Source organism: Lepisma saccharinum, chromosome 24, assembly GCF_977018435.1.
Source record: "Lepisma saccharinum chromosome 24, izLepSacc3.1, whole genome shotgun sequence".
Classification (NCBI taxonomy): Eukaryota; Metazoa; Arthropoda; class Insecta; order Zygentoma; family Lepismatidae; genus Lepisma; species Lepisma saccharinum.
The window spans coordinates 47,366,706-47,388,362 of NC_139252.1; the positions used below are offsets into that span (position 1 = coordinate 47,366,706).

Sequence of the window (21,657 nt, forward strand, 5' to 3'; positions counted from 1 at the left end):
TCCAAGGCTCTTCATCATTGGGCATGGATCACCCAGAAGGAGGCTCAGAGTCAAGGCTGCTCCGACCAATGATTTCAACAGTATCCACTCTCTAAAACAGTAATTCCCAACCAGGGTGCCACAAGATCGGTCGGCCTAGGGGTGCCGCAAGATATTGTAGGGATAAACAAAAAAAATTAAAAAAAAATTATAATAATTACTTTCATTCCCAACAGATGGACGAGCAGGGTATTCACTGCTTGGTGAAACAGCGGGACAAGTGCTTCTGTAACTTTGGAGATTACGGTTGAAATAAACCTTGTTGATTTCATTCTGTGGTCCCTGTTCAGTTTTCATTTGATCCACCCTAATACTTATAATACATGTAGTTCTTTAATTGATTCAGTGTGACTTAAACGAAAGCAACAGAAAATCACAGTTTACGACTTGTGCGCCTTTTCCCAAACACACTAGAATTAAAGTGGAACAAAAGAACATTCAGCTTCAACCTGGAATAAACATTTTCACATCAATATTGTCGGAATTCAAAGTAATAAAACTCACTTTATACTAAAAATAATAATATATTTTTAACGAAAAGCTAAAACAAAATGTGAGGCACAAAATATAAAAAAAAAAACCTTCTATCACTTGTAAAGTGCAAAAATGTATATCTCTGGGGTGTCATTTAAAAATCAACCACACGTTAACAACAATGGCACGGAGTGACTAGGACGGCAGAAATACCAGCAGAGCATAAGGATTAATTCCAAGCGCTCTGCTAGAATATTAAAAAAAAAAATGCAGGATGGATGTGTAAAATCCAGCACAGAGACTAAACATTAATTCTGTTGTCTTTGGCCCATCGCTTCATCACACGGATAATCTGCTCCACCTGTGGCTTTGCAGTGTTCCTTAGCAACTGGATTATGTCACTGAGAACCTCCCTGCAACGAAACGGGAAATGTACATATGTATAGACATAAGAGAGATGACACTGGCTTTTCTAATCTAATCTTTTATACATTTTAGTGGATTCATATTTAGGATTGATTGATTTACTTTATTTTACTTCGCGTTTTGTGCCTCTTGGCTTATTTGCGAAGATGGGGATGATTGATGAAATGACGAAATTGATGAATGGACATTCACAAACAACCAAGCCTGAGTGGGATTCGAACCCAGGATCCTTGGCGTCGCAGCGCGATGTGCTAACCGCTCGGCCACAGGGTCCGGCACATATTTAGGAGAAGATAGACTTGGTAGTAGATAAATACGGAGAAACTAGTTCTCACTTTATCCACGGAACTGTTTTTTTCTTCTTTGTTCTATTAATTTCAGTGGCCACTGCCACCATCCTCGTTGGAACTTGTACCGTTGCTTGGTGTGCAAGTTCCAACGAGGATGGTGGCAGTGGCCACTGAAATTAATAGAACAAAGAAGAAAAAACAGTTTCACGGATAAAGTGAGTACTAGTTTCTCCATATTTATTTTCTTGTAGTTACTCTCTTTAATTTCCTACCAAATGCAAGATTATTTTTCTTTTCTAAATAAATTTTGTCGCATTGTGAAGATTGAAGGAAAAAGAAATATTTAAAATAAATTTTGCTCATTTCATGAAATTTCGTACACACAGGAGATGTACTAGTTTCAGCGAAAAATTCAGGCTCGAGCAGGACTCAAACACGGGTCTCTGGCATTCCGTGCCATTGCAATTTTGCTCATATGTAGTCAAATGCCAACATTAGTAAAACTAGGAGCTATTTTATTTTGGAGGGTTTTGGTTGATAGTTTTTTATGTACAAATCATTTATGCACATATGAAATAAAAAAATAAAAAATCCAGAGAGAATTTCCAGTTCAGTTTTAAGTAAAAGGGGGTTTGGTCCCCTCCACTTATGCATATGAAGGCCAATGTTGGACATTATTATTCATCCACATTTGTATAGTGGTGTCAGTTATTCTACAGTGTTATACCCACAGTTTTAAGCCTTTTAAATCTGACAAATTTTGGCATGAGTGTGTTTAAGGGGCCAAGGGTGTGGTGCTGATCACATCACCACCACCACCTTTGACTGTGATCAAGAAAGTGTGGGACCCTAACTCCACACCCCCTGTACAATGTCATGGCATGGTGCAAAGCACAGGGGAGCACTTTACTTTCTTTTGAGTGTTTAAGGAAACTTAATGGAACATTGCCATTTGGAAAATAAAAATTGCAACACTTTCTAATCAATACACAAGAAAACAATCAACTCACTATTGTAAGGTGATCAGTATTAGCCAGGACAGTCACTTTATTTGAGTCTCACCCGATATTTTTGGAACATAAAACGGGATGCCAAAATTTTCCTTTCTGTGACAATTACTTATTGGCATAGATTTACTATGTAACACAAGCTGGAAAAAACATCACCAGCAATAGTTGGTTTGAAATTATATCACATTTCAATGTCAACAATGTGCCATATTTCAATTTTCTTAAAATATTGGAGTTTCTTCTCAGTTCGCCTGGAACTAATACCTCAATGAACAAGTGTTTCATACATGAATGCTATGTCAACAAGTGGCAAGAATACTTTCAGTACAAACTGTCAAAGCTATGTTGATTAATAAGGTGAAGTTTAATCACACATGTGTAAACTTTTAACAAAATGTAATTTGAAAAGAAGGCTGTTCTGAAGGAGATCCATTCATCGGTAAAATACCAATGGATGACTTCAAATTCTAAAGGACTGCTGCTTGCAGTGAAGTGCAGTGCATGTCATCATATTATGTAAGTTATTTACACACTATTTATTCATGTAATTAGTTTTCAAAGTATTTATTACTTATGTGAAATTTCGTATTTCCGCGTTGCACAATTTAATGGTTATTTCCGATTTATTTCAAAGACTCTGTCTTCATTCACTAAGGGTATGGAGTCTGGTGCTCCGCTGGAAGACAGAGTCTCTTCGAAATTAATCGGAAATAACCATTAAATTGTGCAACGTGGAAATACGAAATTTCACGTAAGTAATTCTCAAACCACATTTACCGCATCCATCATGAATAAGTATTTATGACGAAACAGTTATTATGTTAAAAAGTGTACATTTTGCCATCTCGTTTTTCCTGCAGGGAAATATGAAAAAAATATCCCATTTTGTCCTTTCAAAAATCTGGTCATCTTACACTACGGTATTCTGTAAGAAAAAATAAAGCTTACTTAGGTTCATGGCCAGCAATGATCATCTGGAATACCCCCACACAGGCTCCCCTCTTCCCTTCCCAATACTCAGGATTTGGGTCGAGCCTCTCCAGCATGTCGAAGGCCTTGGCTGCATAGAAGAACTGCCCCATCTTGTAGCAGTCGTTGGCTATCAGCTGCAGGAGGCTGAAGGATTCAGCTGAGGTCTCCATTTTCAAATACAGCTCCCATGCCTGCTGGGCTTTCTTGTTCATGATAACTGCACATGTAAAAAAAAATCTTAATTCAAACACTGAAAAATCAAACACTGTATATTAACCAGGAAAACAAATCAATAGTGTGTGTGTGTGTGAGGAACGCACCAAAAACTCGGCTACATTGGACATCCTTTTTATTTATTTAATACACTCTACAAAAGTTCATCCTTTCTTACATTAATTCTTGTAAACAATAGAAAAGAGAAAGTTCTTGTATTTGTCTCCTGTTGGTGGACTACAAAGAAATTTAGAAAAAATAATATATTTCAGTCAGTGCTATTTTTTGTTTAAGATGTTAGTGAGAACCTAATTTTCTGAAATGACAAAACATGATAGACCCTGTGTATATATATTTAATTTGGATGTAATCAATGCTTTTTTTTTCCTGGCGGCACGCAAAGATACGCCGTACCGGCATCATTTTATTGTTGAGAATAAAACTATAATAATTTATTTTAATGAAAGCAATATATATATAGTTTATGTGTGTGGGTATAATGGATGGACAATCAGTTATGAACATACCACAATATTTAGATTAGTTCTTATGATGCACACAATAACAAATAATAATAACAACAAACCATCTTGAAAGGTACCAAAAACTTTCTTCCCAGAAAAAACACTGACGAGTCATGACGATGATAATAATAAATACATTGTTCCGTAGCAGTTGTAGTAAAAATAGATAAAGAGGAAAATATAAAAATTCTTGTATTCTAGTAAGAGGGAAGATAAGTTTTTAGGGGGAGAATTCTTTCATATTGCTGTCAGTTTGCCATTGTCAGTTGTGTGCTGTGAAGTGGCTTGTTAATCTGTGACCTTATAATTTTACTCCTTGTGTAATATACCAGCATCCAATAGTTTTTCCTTTGCTACAATACCAGATTAAAATGAAAAGGAGCATTCTGCAATATTTCAGTGTTATTGCTAGAGGCATGCGTTTTTGACAAAAACATGAAATGTGAAGTAACACATTGTAATGTTAATTTTTCATGTTTCTGAAAGGTGTGAGGTGCATTTTCCTACCCTGCTTTGTCACGAAATAATGCGAAATGAACTGCAAAATAGACTCTTAAACACGAAATTTAGAGTTTATTTACCGACGTGACACTTTCTGGAAGTTTGAATTATCCTGCGAGTTATGCAATTAACGGAAATATGATTAATACTGCTGTTAATATTTGAGAAGCAAAAATGGACCCCCTTTGTACAGGAATAAATTTAATATTCTGGAAAAGACATAAATGTGCTATTAGAAGGAATTTCTTTATTTTGTGTAGTAAGTGCAGTTTTTAAATCAAATTTAGGATTATATTCACATTTTTTAAAACCAAAATGTCATTTTATATACCACTTTTTCACTGCTATAACAGCGAAATTTTATTTTATTTACCAAAAATATGTGCCTCCAGTTATTACTAACGAACATAATGGTACTGGTATTGTGAACAAAACTGAAGACAACGAGAACAGCAGATGTGATAGATCTTGTGTTCATATACTTACTTTGGCTGGAATAATAATAATAATTTTAACCATTGTTATTTTAATATGCATCATCTCCCCCTCCCCCTAGTCAATTTCTGTTCAGTTTTCCTTCTTGTTATTACTTTTAGCATGTGAGTGAATATTCTAAAAACTTGGTTTAGTAGGATTCCAAGCTTGGTGTTGACCTAAAATGCAGTGACCTTACACACATGTTTAAATACATGAATTGCTCTAATGATTTAGTCTAGAAATTTTATTTCTTGGTTCGGAAAACATGGACAAGTCCAGGAATATTAATTTTACAAAAATTGTAGACACCTTGACAGACCAAATGAAATATTTGGTTTGGTTTATTTCCCTTTGCTTTTCTGCTACTTTTGGCTACTTGTGAGTTCAATGCACATGTACCACGATACATACATGATTTTTCCAGATTTTACTGGTCAGTGGGAACCATAGATATACCTGGTGTTTCATAAACTCTTGAGGGGTTACAAAAATCTATTGCAAGTAAACTATTGAACTTCCGTTAATGAAACCAGTCCAGAATGAACGAGGAACTCATTTTTTTTTTTTACACCTAAAAATTTCAAGGTATGCATCATGGGTGACACGGGACACATCGACAGGATAGGAACGCAAATAGTTTGTGCGTGCATGTTATGTTAAGCTGCTAGGCGACACTCAAATCACCCATATCACTCACAGCATTTTGTGCAATTTTTTGGTCCCCCAAGATCATAGGAACTTATGCCGTGTGACTTATTTTTGTGGGTTTCATCAAACACAGGGTATTCGTCTCACCGATGCTGTGTGATATCGCAGCGATAGACACTATCAACACACCAGCAGCGTATACTGGGTTAAAAACCTGGGCTATGGTACCATCATAGTGTTCAAATGTACAAAAATTTGCTGCTGGGGATGATTTTCTTAGCTCATTTCGGGGGGGGGGGGGGGTGAAGTGATGTGGGGGGGACATTGTGATTAAAAATATATACCTCATAAATAAATAAAATATGGAAATGTACAGTACTTAAGGAAAGAATTTCAAGAATTGGCATAATTAAGAGGACCATATTGTGAAATATTTACGTAGGCCTACATACGAGAATAAATATAAAACTTCTACCTACCTACTTTCACGATTTGAAGTTCAGAGCCTCCTTGTTGGCACAGTGGTAACGGCGTTGCCTTGAAACTAAGGGGTCCCGGCTTCGATACATGGTGGTTTGGATACCCAGGGTGGCTACAAACAAGCAGAAATAAAATTCCCTGACTTTTCCAGGTTTTCCAGGACAAAATTTACATTTTTCCCTGACAATTACAAACTAAACTAAATCGATGTTTTTGCAAATGGAAATAATAAACTCATACAGATCCAGGTATGGATTTGTTAAGTACCAATATTATCTTCTATGAAATTGACTCAATTTCTCTATTCTCTATGATTTGAATTCAAACTTCAAAATAGTGAATTTGGAAAAGTATTACAATTCACAACTAGGGAATGATTAAGAAATACAATTTGTAAATTATCAGTCTCCTTATACATTCTCGGTATTATATGCTGATATTTTCACTGAGGTTTGGAACCCTCTGCTTGCAAAAACCATGAGTGCGGACTCATTTTTCAATGCATAAAGCTACTTCTCTTTTCTCTGTAAAGCAAATAACTTAACTCTTGCATATAAGTGAAACATTTGAATCGAACAAAATAAAGTGTCATATTTCCTTACATTATCAATGGGATTTCTGCTTCAGTACAGTATATCCAAGTGAAGTATGTACTGTGAAACTGACAACATGCAGTTATACCATTAATGCTGACGAAAAGGGTATGTAGGTATTAGAAATTTAACGCAAGGAATTTATAGAATTGCATTGTATAGGTACCTGATTTAGCTAACCACACATTAAAACAGGAAAACACTAATAATAAAAGCTTCTGAAAGTTCATATACGAGGGGCATCCTGAAAAAAGCTCCAATGGTGCCTATACACAGCACTAGTGGTCGGAGAGCGACCCACACACATGCAGGCAGGAAGAGGTGGCATGTAGCTGTAATCTGGTACAGTTGCAATGCAGCCGTTTTAGGACAGTTCTAGGTTAAAGATTGCAGTTCTCATACAGTCTCCCACCGACTGCGATGTAGCCTACATTGCACGCTCAGAATTTGGCACAGAGTCACCAGCAATCGTAAGAGGTGTGCAGACCGGACGTCGTGAGTGATCGTATGGTCAGACGATGGTGCAGACATTTCACGGAAGGCCAATCGAATGTGCACAACCCCATACAGCTGAGTACACACGGGCCCTTTGCATAACTTCAGGTGAGAAATCTTGGACCACTCCCTGAACAGCCCTGGCCTTGAATGTACCGACTTTCATCTCTTTGCTTAACTGAAGAGGTTTTTGGCAGGGCAAGGATTTGACAGCTACACTGCGGTAGAGATAGTTCCAGTCTTTGCTGTCAGACACATATACCATGGACATGCAAAATTTAGTGCCATGCTACGACAAATGCCAGAACAACGGTGGTGATTATGCCGAAAATTAGGTTAGGACTCACTGTTACTAATGCAATAAATTACAGCTGATATTCTTGTTTTATTTATACCTAATCGGCAGACTCTTTGATATTTTGTTATTTTATTTTCAAATTGGTGTATTTTCTTATTTTTTTATTTTTTACTATACGGTGTTATTTTTTCCAAAATTCACATTTTCATTTTAGCGCATTTTCTGGCAAATATCTGAAATTATACCTTCATGGTGTTTTTTTGAGTTGTTAGTGTTACGTTTCCCAAAATTCGCGTTTTTGTTTGAGAACATTTATCTGTCAGATATACCGAAACTTAATACTCCATTGTGCTTTTAAACTATTATTTTAAATTGTAGGTCACATAGTCTTCATATTTTCGTGCCAGTTTGTTATGTTGGAACAGATTTTTGAGGAAGTAAAAGTAAAGTGCTCCCCTGCACTTTTCCATGGAGTTAGGGTCCCACACTTTCTTGATCACACCTCAAGGTATCAGCTTCATATGATGCTGGGTGGATGCCGGAGCAGTTTGAATAGGTGGAAAACATCCCGGTTCTCCCCTGCAGAGGATCGACCCCGGGTCTCTCGCATAGTAGTCACATGCCCTAACGACTGAGCTCCATTATTACTCGATTGACAAATGCCGATGGTGCGCACTTAGCTTGGTAATTCAAAACATATATCTCGTGCGACAAATACGAAGATGTGGCTCTCGTGTGACGGTAGATACGCACTCGATCTCCTGTTAGAACCCTGCCACTTTCCTCTGTGATGCAAATGGCTTTGATAGAAGTTGAAAAAATCATGGGAAATACATGATTTAATTTCGCTGTCGGAATTATTTCATGTACATATAAGTATAACTCTACAGTTTACTCTTGAGTAAAATGTTGGAAAACTTGCATGTTCTATGTACACAAACATGGCCTAGAAAAGACAAGAATGTTGGATTTCATGGAATTTTTCGTTGTTTTAGGACATTTCTTTAAAAAAAAGCACGAAAAACGCCAACAATTCGCATTTTATGCCAAATTCGCATTATTTCGAACAGGCGAAAAATGTGTCCAGACATCACTGCACATTCATAAACATAACTTCGCATCAATTACCAGTTTTCACGGTTTTGGCGTTTGCGGTTCCCTACTAATCGGAAATTACTTTCTGGTCACCCCTCGTATAAATCAGTAGATGTAAAGTGAAAATTTAGCAGGGCTGGCAGAGAAAAGTCAATTCTTGGAGAAAGTGATTTGCTTTTATGATTGAATGGTTCGAGTAAATATGATATTAAAATATTTACTTATTTATTATTAGTATTTTATTTCATAATATTGGACATTAACTTCACTCAGTGAGAGATTAATGACCATCTCTCACGAGTTTAAACAAACAGGACAGAGAGTGGCGTTAATTTCATTGCAATACTAGTGTTGCGGTAAATTTGAGGTTGCGAGCATGCACTTGCCAATTTTTATAACGTTCACCAATGCAGATTTATGTTTCACTTTTTCGTGATAGTATTCAATATATATCCCGTTTGGTTGGATTCTTCTTGATATCTAAAAATAGTGCAATGTCATTGTAAACGTATGTTAACTTGTGCGAAACCAGTATAATACGTCAGGATGATGAAAGAAAACCTTCGTAAGCACTGCTACATTAAATAAGGTGAAGTGAGCCAGAAGAGTAATAAAATTCCAGCAGCATATTTGCAGTCTAAAGCTCTTCTTGTTTATGTATGCGATTTTTGTTGGATGTTGCAGTCCATGCAATTTCTGTCGCATGTTGTAGTGAGATACTTTGTCGGGTGGCGATATTCGACAAAAATAGTATGTATCAATAGAACCTATTTTTTTCCATGTTCCTTCAGTTTGCCCAAGAAAATGCCTTACTATCGGACGGCACCACCCGCTCTTATCCCCTCCATCTGTTGACAAGTCCCCTTACTACTCCCATACGGACAAGAAAAAATGATAATTCAATGCTTCCACGATGATACCATATGGTATCAACAAAGTAAGGTCGTACTGGCCCGATGATATTGTATTGTATTGCATTGTTGTTTTAAGTCCACTTTATGCACAGTTAGGCTAATCGGGACTGGACCTACAGTTTAAAGTGGGATCCGAACCACTTGTGCCTCCACCGGGTATCGAACCCGCGACCCCTTGATTACAAGGCGACAACGCTAGGCCCGATGATACCATATGGTATCATGGTGCTGATTACGAAATGAATGTGCTTTTTGAACCTTCGTACTCTTATGTTTGGGTGGAAACTCTGACACAGGTCTGGAGCAAGCCTGGGAAATTCATATTGATGACCAACCTCGCCCCCTCTCCGCAACATATCAATGCCACATTTCCGAACAGAGTTTCACATTTTGGCTCATTATTCAACTTGTACGGCACACAGGAATATGAAGAAACATGTTTCATTCTCTTTGGAAACGTCCATTCCTTGAAGAGAATACTAAGGTTTGCGCCTTCTCCCCAAAATAGTGGGAGAAGAGGGGCAAACTACAGATTTTTATGGTTTTTTTTATTGAAATTCGGTGGTCGCGCCCCCCAAACCCTTCCTCGGTTCGGCGTTCTGAATTGTACGCGGTTGCATGCTATGATGTTTTAGCTGAAGAACAAAACTTATCCGAAGTAGATTGCTCACATAGTGGTCGAGATATAAAAATTTTCCTCCAAAAATGCAAATTACCCATTTTTTTTACGTAAAGAAATCACATTTTGGCTTATTATTCAACTTGTATGGCACCCAAGAACATAAATTATATTTCATTCTCTTGAGAGATGTCCAGTCTTTGAAAAGAATACTAAAGTTTGCGCCTTATTTCCAAAATAGTGGGAGAAGAGGGGGCAAACTCCAGATTTTTTTTCATTGTAATTCACGGGACGTGCCCCAAGCCCCCTTCCTCGGTCCAGCGTTCTGAATTGTACACGGTTGTATGCTCTGATGTTCTAGCTGAAAAACAAAACTTATCCGAAGTAGATTGCTCCCATAGTGCCCGAGTTATAACAATTTTCCTCCAAAAATGCAAATTACCTATTTTTCGTAAAAAAAGAAAATCACATTTTGGCTTATTATTCAACTTGTATGGCACACAAGAACATGAAATATGTTTCATTCTCTTGAGAAATGTCCATTCTTTGAAAAGAATACTAAAGTTTGCGACCTCTCCCCAAAATAGCGAGGCAAGAAGGGGCAAACTACAGATTTTTACGTTTTTTTTCCATTGAAATTCGGGGGTCGTCCCCCCAATCCCGCTTCCTCAATCCGGCGTTCTGAATTGTGCATGATTGCATGCTCTGATGTTTTAGCTGAAAAACAAAAGTTATCCGAAGTAGATTGCTCCCATATTGCCCGAGTTATAACAATTTTCCTCCAAAAATGCAAATTACCCATTTTTTTTACGTAAAAAAAATCACATTTTGGCTTATTATTCAACTTGTATGGCACCCAAGAACATAAAATATATTTCAGTCTCTTGAGAAATGTCCATTCTTTGAAAAGAATACTAAAGTTTGCGCCTTATTTCCAAAATAGTGGGAGAAGAGAGGGCAAACTCCAGATTTTTTTCATTGTAATTCGGGGGACGTGCCCCCAAGCACCCTTCCTCGGTCCGGCGTTCTGAATTGTGCACGATTGCATGCTCTGATGTTTTAGCTGAAAAAAAAAAGTTATCCGAAGTAGATTGCGCCCATAGTGCCCGAGTTATAACAATTTTCCTCCAAATAGTGTTCGAATGTAAAATTCCCGCCGAGAAGCCCGGGCGAGAGAAATTTCTCTCTCTCTCTCTCTCTCTCTCTCTCTCTCTCTCTCTCTCTCTCTATCTCTCTCTCTCTCTCTCTCTCTCCTCCTGCCATCACTGGTTTCTGGCGCCGTGGTTATGTTGCGCATAAAAGGGGCCTAAAAGTTGAGGCCGAAACTTGCGAACGAGATTTCCTGTTAACGTGTAGAGTTCCATAACGATATCTTTAAATAAAAAATAAAAAATAAAAATCAATGAAGACGAAATTCCCTGACATTTCCCTGACTTTTTTTGACACCTCAAATTCCCTGACTTTTCCCGGTTTTCCAGGTTTTCCAGGTCTGTCGCCACCCTGATACCACTTTAAATGTAGGTCCGATCCCCATTAGCTTATCTGTGCATAAAGTGGACATAAAAGAAAATCCACAATGATTTGGAGCTTGTCGTCATATGTAAGCTGAATAGACAGCTTGTTAATTATGACCTTATTTCAGTTCACTCCACAACACAGCACATACCTTTCACAACAATACAATCCACTCACTACTGTATTCACATGCTGCCTCTAAATAAATCCCATGCACCAAGGAACCCTTAAAGACCATTTGACGCGATCTAGACTAGAACTGGTCCTTCAATTTATAGATTCACTCATACACCATTCAGCCAACAATTTTCTCCTCCCCATTGTAACTCTACTTGTTTGAAGGTCAACGATCTCTTTTTCAACTCGTCTGCAAGCATTCAATGATTCATATGGCAAACTTTCCCCTTGCCTGCGATAATTTGGCTTCAAAATTCCCTGTTCCTGGGAAAATTACATGCTGGTAAAAATTGGTTTGCAACATTGATCAAGACTGTTGAGGAAGTTGAGGGAATTTTCCCGCCAAATGCAACCGTATTCCCTCTCCTGTAACAGTTTGGATCCATAATTTGCCGTTCCTGGGGAAATTACATGCTGGGAAAAATTGGTTTGTAACACTGATCGGGTGATCCTTACGATAGCTCTGTTACGTTTGCCCATCACCCAGTGGAGTTGCCCGCCAGCCCCCTGGCGAATTCAAAGAAAGCGAGCAATGTTTCCAACTTCTAAGAAATCAGGTTCATCTTCTTAGATATCATCATCATCTTTCGCAGATAGCCTAGAGAGCCCTGAATATACGCCCCTGCGACACACCCATGTTAATGCGAGTGTTGCAAGAAGTAGACTATTGTGTTGATGTGTGCCGTGTCACCCATGGTGCATACATTGAACATTTGTAGGTGTTAAAAAAACTGTTTTGAGTTCCTCGGTCATTCTGGACTGGTTTCATTAACGTAAGTCCAATACTTTACTTGCAATAAATATTTGTAAGCCCTCAAGTATTTATGAAACACCCTGTAGTGCAATGACACACTGTATATTTGCACACCCAGACAAATCATCACATTCAGAAATAAATACTACAATACAAAACAATTTGATGCTATTTACTTACAACAACGGGCAAGGAGGCTGATGTATGTGTAGTCGTTCTTCAGCTTCTCGCTCTGTATCAGGAGGAATGTTTCCTCGGCTTCCTTATAAGTACCGACTGCTCCTTTTGCCTAGAGAGAAACAATCGGTCATAACACTAAATATACAATTCTTTACTCAATTGAATACTTAATTATTGTAATATTTATTCATTGTATCACAAGAGTGTAGAGGTTCCCTTGCTGGCCACTATTATTGATTTAGTATAGTCTGTTTTAAAGTAAATTAGTCACAACATAAAATAAAATTATAATCTGATGCATGCAAAACACAATTGTAATTTGATATGCTGAATGACTACTGTATCGTGCAAGGTGTACTCTGAAAGGAGGTGAATGTCTTATTCAGAAAATATCTCACCTGTGCATAGTTGAAATTAAAATTGTCATCATTGTAAAAATAGCTCTTAATGGAATTGAGGTATAGCAGAACATCATCAAACTGACGGAGAAGGAAGAAGCATGAAGCCATGCACTGCCTGCCAGGAATGGTGTCGCACTCGCTCGCACTTCCTCCAACCAGCTGGAAATACTGTTGAGCAATCTTCAGGTGTTCCCGCTTTGGAAAAAAAAAGGAGTATTTTAGTATCATTCAACACTACATACTGAGTGGCCACAATTAATGTTACCCTAGTCAGTGCTCTGGGGCCTGTTCAAAGCAAAGGATTGCACTGAAACTTGGTGTACAGCAGTGATTCTCAACATTTTTCAGTCTGGGACCCACCTTGAAGGATATTACACTTCATGGGACCCGTAAGCATGGATTCCAGCAGAATTATTGTAGGGGTGTGCACCCAGTTTATAATCATATTTGTGCTAAAATAGAGTACTTGAAGAAGCTTGCTTAAACAAATTACACATACTTCATTCTAGAAAAGTAAATACATAATTTTTATGTGTGGCAACTGCATATACACGTACAGGCGGTTGGAAATATCAAGCGACACTTTAAGTAGACATGCATGCACGTGACACACAGATAATTAAGAACTCATTGCTGCGACCGAAACAAAAACGATAGATATTCAATTGCCTTGAGTTAAACATCAGAGAGATGCCGATATAAAGCAATCGTGTAGAGTGTGAATAACGGAAATGTAGTTTAGACTACGTACAACAAATCTAAATTGTTAAAACAATATATCTTAGTAATTTAAATGTTAATTTAAATTAAGGCACAGTAAATAAATTTTCGAGCCCAACTTTGCGACCCATCAAACACCTCCTTGAGACCCACCAGTGGGCCATGCCCCATAGGTTGAGAAACGATGGTGTAGAGGTTATGGGGAAACAAATTCTAATGAAAAAAAATATATAGTTCAAATTTTCACCAGCAGGTTGAAATGTGGCGCTGAATTAACAACAAGCAGTGATTTGAGTTTATGTTGGTACAGCAGTGTTCAATATACATCCTGTCAACGTGAATGACCCTTTGGAAGCATGAGACAGTGTGATCAATGGTCACATAGTGTTTTCAGGGATGTGCTGTGCACCAGATTTCAGAATCACATTTGCACCTGGTGGTAAAAACTTGAACTTTTTTTTTATCAGCATTCGTTTCCCCATGGTGTTCATAGTTTCAGTGCAATCCGTTGCTTCAAACAGGCTTCAGTGGCATCTGAGTAGGACAACTGTAATTGTGGTCACCCAGTACTGATGAAATCTAAACTTGACAATATTATAATTAGAACCTTAATATTTATGTATTTACACATTCAACCAATGCAAGCACTGCTTACACTATTTTGACATGAAAATGGAACACCCCAGGGAAATCAGTTTACTCCCATTCTGAAAAATCGGTTAGGCCTAATTACAAAATGATGGTTATTATTAACATATTATTATTATCGTCATTATTATTATTTATTAAAGTATGTATCACATAAATTAGAAACCATAAACAATAAATTGACAAAGTTGAAATAGTAGTATTATAATCTCGGTAGCGTTTCTAATCCCTTCTGATCAACATTTGGTGTTAGTCCTACAAAGTTGTATCAGAAGAACCAATCTTCTTGAGAACAATTTCATTCTTCACCAACCGTTCACAAAACTCCTCGCATACCTTACACACAATGCAGCGAGATTTGCCTTTTGAGTTTGTGTCAAGATGCAGGAATTTAAATTCTTGTTTCAGGTCCATACTGAAAATACATATATGCTTCTTGGCCAATCTTATTCACTGCTCTACAAATAACGGAACACACACAAAGCAATACAACTCGCGACGCGAGCTAAACAGTAAACTGCTGTCTGCTCGAACATTCTCGAAGACAATGGATCATTTAGATTTCATAAAATGGGACAAATAGTGGGTTTTAATAATATCGACGGGACTGTCCCTGTATGGTCATCCTACATTGCACTGGACTGCATAAAAATGTGGTGTCATACACTCAATAAGTAGCTTAGTGGCAAGAACGTGCTGCTCTGCTTTCAGCCACCATAGGGGAAACCAATTCACCCAAAATATTACATAGCAAAGGGTAGAATCTGGGTGGAAATACAATCCTCAATGCTTATTATGAGCATTCTAGATCTTTTGATCTTCCCCAAAATAGCTGAAAGCAGATGGAGACACTGCTAGCAGAAACCAGTTACCAAGATTTGTCTTCATGAATATGTAAACACGATCATGAGCAATACTAATTTATTATTAATTGAGCAGTTTGAAGTAAAACTTGATAACCTACATAGGTATGGAACTAAGAAAAATGCAAGTGAAAGTTTGTCCATTGCATTGTGGCTCATATATTACCAAGATCTTCCTGTGTGTTCTTGCCAATTACCAGCAACTGAACACCCAATGTTATCTCAAATTTGAACAGAGCTAGGGGTTATCAAGTCTTACTACCAAGCCGCTCAATTATATTACAATTGAAACGAGTTATAATCATTGTTCTCAATTCAATGTACAGAAATTACAAATGATTTTATATTCTGTGAATCGTAAAAGTATCAGAAACATTGACTGTTGTGTCTGACTTTGGGGTGTTTTGAGGAAAACAGAATGTCTGCTCCCTCCAGTGGTCCAGTTCAAATTACATCAGCAGTGTTGACAACTACCAAATTATTGACACTGCGGTTTAAGTAAACTATTTCGGAATTTTTACAGTATTTCTTGATAACTAAATTACTTTTTGAATGGAATTTGGGGTCAAAAAGAGCAATGAGTATATCTTTTGACTTTGTGTTGTGAATTTACCAAAAATGAACATGAATACTTTTAGTTGTGTATTGGAAGTTGAAAATAATAGCAAGTATTTTACTGTTTCAATAATGTGATTGAGAATTTTTAAACCAGCACCTTTTAAATGTTTATAATCTTATGATTAATATTAATGTTCTTTTTTTTCATTAGGAAAATTAGGCCAATTAGGAGATTTAATTTACCCCCCCCCCCCCCCAACTTTTGTGATGCCAATGTAGTCAATTGAAATATGAGTTGCCCTCTTAAGACCACATTTTGCCATTTGGACTTTGATCCAATTTAAATTCTTGGCTGGAACCTCGATTTCTACCAGCAAAACATAGTCAACTTTTGTCACAGCAAACTTTGGGGTTTGTCTCACTAAATAGTGTGAAAGAAAGCACAACTATACCGATCCATTTTCTTGTCCCATTGCAGCATTCACAACACCCTTGAGTATGTACTCCTGTGGCACAGCAGGCTCTAGGTCTTTGATCAATTGATAAGCTTCTCGGATTTCATCCTGTTAACAAATACAAAATTATTAGAATTTATTCAACAATATCTGTCAATACATTTCTCAAATCCAAGTATGCAAAGCAATTACTTAAAATAGTTAAAATGTTAAAATACAGTGGACTCTTTCTAATTTGAACTCTCTTCTCTAGAGGATGTCCAGATTCACCTACATACACCCATTTGCAGTCACATGGTATGTTGTGTGAGGGCTAGTCAAAAAGTTAGTTGCACGAACATGAAAGAAATATGCAGGACAGTTCTTGTATTTACATGAAAGTACTCTACAAAAACTTTTCCAAGTCTGTTCAAACCTTTGTCATAGTTTGATATGAATTTCTCTATACTTTGTTCAAAGAATTCCCATCCAACTTTCAAAAACAATTCTTGCATCACAGTTTTCATTTCCTCGTCGGAAAGATATCACTGCTTTACAAGCTTGTCTTTCATAGGCTCAAAGGCATGACAATCCCAGGGTGCGAGATCTCAACCATGAATCAGTTCAACACATTCAACATTGTCCCTCATTGCAGCATTTGCCTTGGCCTTCCCTGCTGGTAGTCATCCTCAATATCCATGTGCCCATTTCTTGAACAACGCACATGATTTTGAGATTGTCTGGCACAAAATTGCTTTCTCATCATTCACTTCATGCAATTGGCGACGAATATGAGTAGGTTTACACCTTCTTGCACACAGAAAATAAATCACTGCAAGCGTTTCCAGTTTTGAATGCAGTTTTTGCTGACTTGTAGGGTGTTTGCTGGTTTAGTGTTTCATAGTATGCTTCTTGGTGTTTTCTTACTCCTGAATGCAGTAGTGTAACGAACATGCCCTGCGTCCTCCTGCAACTTACAGTTTTGCGCCCCTACTCATTTCTTTAAAAAATAACTTTCTTTTCTAAAATTTTAATTCACTTCTACATTTATATTACGTATTTAGAAATATGGAAATATATACATCTAATGTGAATCTATTAAAAAACTGGTACGATAAGTTTTAAAAGACAAACTGTAAAACGTTGTTAAAATTACAAATGAAAATGCACTGTTACTACAAAAATACAATATTGTTACATGCCCATTACCAGTCCTCTGCGTTTTTTGATGGAAGCAAATGCTTGTGTTAGTTCCGTCAAGTCCAGTTTTCGAGCACGATCGCTTTCAATGCTTAACAGCTTTCTTCGTATGATATCAGTTGATACTACATTCCAAAATGAAACAATTTCTGTAGCTATAGTGCAAGATCTTGTTGATATTTCTCCCAGAAATTTGTAGCAGATTCCTGTACAACTACTACAAAAGAAACTTAACAACAGCACAATTTCACCAAACCTTGCTAAAACTCGGGCAGTAAGTAGGGGCAGGGGGGGGGGGGGGTGAAAATGTTTCCAGCACATTTCCTTGCCTGTCGTCTACTCTTGACTATGAGTAGTAATCTATGACTTGAACTATTCAGCTAATGAAGGTTTTTCTTACCAGGAAATTCACTTTCTACTTTTCTAGTGATTAACATTTTCTGTCTGAAGTTGTAGGGCATACAAATATAATGTGTTCGGTTGAAAATATATTTTAACGCCGAAAGGAAAACTTTTGTGAACTGTCACGGTCTTTCTTAACTTTTTATTCTTACTGCACCCTCAAAGCTCGTGCATCCCCCCATGCCACGGGGGTGTTATTTACACCACTGCCTGAATGTTGTCAAAAGCTGAATTTTGAACCAATTCTACTGATCCTTTCTGATAACCTAAGGAGAGCATACTGCTCTCTTGAAATGTGGTGCTAGACAATGGAGAAGATCCACTTAACATTTTAATCTTGTTTGTCACACACCTCATGGAAGCAAGAAAGAAGTTGTCTAGCTCAGAACAGAGAAAGTTTCCAGAAATGAAGGTAATAAAAACTGAGTATCAGCGTATAAGATGCACCAGCACCTTGTTTTTAAAGGGAAAAATTGCATCTTATATACCAGCAAATATGGTAATTGGTTTTTCTTATGCAAGATATGGTAATGCATTAATAAATTTCATGAAAAAGTTCATAGAGCAGGATAATTTACGCCACTGCAAGGTTCTCGGTTTGTTAATCTCACATTAAATCCTTGCACACTAACACACAGCTTATGAAGTGTTTTCTGAAGACCCTAGAAATGTTCTTTTAATCCTGGTTAAAGAAAAATACATTCAGGGGTATGCGCTTAATGTTATGGTGGCTTCACGATAAAGCAGAATGTCAATTCCTCAGAATTGCAGTTCCCCCCGTTTCTTAGTATTAAGCTATTTGTTAATTAATTTCCTTTTACAACTTGATTAATAACCAAAATATTGTGTTAATAGCTACCAAGTTTATCCTGGCTTTGCAACCTCTATTTGTGCAAGGTGCATTAACCTTAATATTAAACCACGGCTAAAATATCTTCAGGGTAGGGCTCTTGTTTGAGAACGAAACCAGACAGTAAGCCTTCCAATGGAGACGTTTAAACAATTATATTAGACAAGAATACAGGAAAACCTCGTTAATACGATATTGGTTAATACGAAGTACCCTTTAATCCGAAGTTCTTCCCATTCCCCAGCCGATAAGATAGGATTTATAATGTATTTCAGTACGGATAAATCGAAATACGGATAATTTTTAATACGAAGTTGTTTACAAGACCCTTCGGCAAAACTGGTTTCGCTTAATTCGAAGTAGACACCTGCGTAAGTCGACAAGAGAAGATCGAATGTGGAAAGAGCTTGGACGTTATTTTAACTTGACCTTGACATGTTTCCTTGTCCTAAGAGCTGCTGACAACTCGAGGGAAGCAGCCCGAAATGCCCGCTGGACATTGACATTCTTTGTCAATGTGCATGGGAGGTCAAGCTCTTTCCCCGCTGAATGCGCCACCTTGGAAATATTCACCAGTGCCAGATGAGAAATGCGAGATAAGATCGCACGAATGTTCCAAAATACAAGACGCGTGGCACCTGGAAGTCTTACCAATCTGTCTAGCTCTGAGCTCGAGATACAGCAATTTCCCGTGAGCGAGCAACTTTTGGTCTGGTAGCAGACAACTTCCGGTAACCACTTTCATTAAAAGCGTGTTCTTTGTGCCCTGTAGAACCTCATAAAAAAAGGGAAACAGTTACAGATAATCAAAGCTCCGCTTCATACGTTTCCCAACTGTGCCGGTCATAAAATTTGCCAAAACTGTGTTTTGTTGTCTGAGTGACTTCTCCCCTTTATCTATCAGCAAACCGGGGGGGGGGGGGGGGGGGATCCGTTGCTAATTGTTTCGGCCACGATATTCTTGCTCGTGTGCGCACACCGGCTCCTTTGGCGTCTAAAAAAAAGCAAACAGTTCTGAAAACCTTTAAAAGGAACAAAAACCGCATGATAAGTAAAAGAAAAGTGACCCCCTTCCTTCTCCTACAACAGCTTATTATCCGCCACTGGTGTGCATGGTAATGTGATTTTTCACACTGCTGATAAAAGTTAGGTCTTCGACAACTGCATTATCTTTAAAATGCAGATGATATCCCTTCTGCCACGTGCTGCTCAAACTTATAGCCCGTCTCATTGTGTTTAGCTGCAGCTGGCGCCAGTGTTTAGTCTAGCGTCTGGAAACCTCTGGCTTGCTGATAACTGCAATGACTCATCCAGTGGGAAGGAATAAGCTTCATTGTTTTGAATCTCGCAAAGCCATATAAACCCCGCTTTTCTTCAGACTCACTAGCGGTGTGCTGTTAAAAAAAAAAAATGCAATGCTCAATGTAGGAATACGAGATGAAAAGTTTTGGTGGAGCGAGTGTTTGACCTCCAGAATACTTCTGAAACCTACAATAAATTGTCGATTAATCTGAAAATACGCAAGTTTCTTAAAACTTGTTTTTAGTTCATTTTATACTGCTGAACTAAGCGGGACTAAATATACAGTTTAAAGTGGGATCCAAACCAGAGTGATTATCGAGTGCGGCACTGTTTAATGTGTCCTAGGATACACATTTGGTGCAAACATCGCAAGTTGTGTGTTTACTTTTTCAGAGTTGATTACAATGCAAGTTTAGGAAGAGTTTGGACTGCTCCCTGAAAAAGGGGAGGGGGCGAATATGAAGTTAACTGAAGCAAAGAATACGTGACTTTTTTTACGATGTGTTTTAGACAGCCGAACCAGAATGAAATTTACAGGCCCGATTTTTTTGTTTTGTTTTGTGCCAGGGAAAGGTTGTGTTCTCTCCCAAGAGAATCTTCTCTTACCAGTTAATCCTGTAACGGACAATGTTCTAGTACATAAAATCCAATATTCATTCTGTCCAATTATCTCCTGTCTCTTGCTCGCGTGTGACTACTGTCAAGATTCACTTCTTGCAATAAACGAGATTGTTTTCTTTTCCGTAGGTCTCCATGCAAACGGGTTTCTTATGAACTAAAATTGTAAGAATTTCGTGGAAGAACAACAACTTTGCACAATTAAAAGAAAATACCGTTTTTTATAAGACTTTTTGCCACAACATGCATCCCGTGCATAACCGGTTGTATAACTAGGCAGGATAAATGGTGTTAACCGACTCCTTGTAATCTTTGTGTCCGCGTTAAGCTCCGTGTTCTCATTTTGTGTAACATTTTTTACACTTCCTTTAAAACGTACAATATTATTATATAGTACATATAAAGCTTATTTTCTGAGCTACCACCAAGTATAAAATATCCTTTGTGGGGCTAATTTATACTCTACTTTATTTACACCTGAAAACCGGCGCCATCTTGAAAAGTTCGGATAACTCGAAGTCGTTTAATACGAAGTTAACATTTTTTGGTCCCTTGAACTTCGTATTGAGGTTTTCCTGTACATGGATTTGGATATTTACATAATGAGCTACGTATTTCTTTGATTCTTATTTACATTCAATTTTCATCATAATATATTTTGATTCCTCGTATGCTTTACAAATTGATTTCTTCTTTCAAATTTATATAATCTTCTTTCGTCGATGATTCCTTCAGGACTTCTTTCTTTGTGGGAATTCGGATATGGACTTCCTTCTTTATGGGAATTGGTATATGGACTTCCTTCTGGACTTCTATGTAATCCCTGGAACGTGGATCCTTTATTCCACTCACTCTGGCATCTAAGTTCAATTCTCGCAAACTGGTAACACCTCACTTTTTCTTCATTTACACCCAGTCCTAGAGGGTTATGAGTTCGCTGCCTATTTCTGCTCTTCGACGATTGAGG

The 21,657-nt window shown here is 37.7% G+C and overlaps 1 protein-coding gene across 3 annotated transcripts in view; it reads right to left on the reverse strand.

The window, feature by feature from the left end:
* Positions 1-589: 589 nt before the first annotated feature.
* Ttc26 (tetratricopeptide repeat domain 26) overlaps positions 590-21,657 on the reverse strand; it is a 50,071-nt gene continuing 29,003 nt past the window's right edge. For all 3 annotated transcript variants that reach the window (XM_083110985.1, XM_083110983.1, XM_083110984.1), the window contains 5 exons: positions 16,337-16,447; positions 13,093-13,290; positions 12,695-12,803; positions 3,188-3,428; positions 590-926 (listed from right to left, as the gene is read on the reverse strand). In XM_083110985.1, coding sequence (XP_082967111.1) covers positions 815-926; positions 3,188-3,428; positions 12,695-12,803; positions 13,093-13,290; positions 16,337-16,447 — 771 coding nt within the window. In that variant the 3' untranslated portion in view covers positions 590-814. The remainder of the gene's footprint in view (positions 927-3,187; positions 3,429-12,694; positions 12,804-13,092; positions 13,291-16,336; positions 16,448-21,657) is intronic.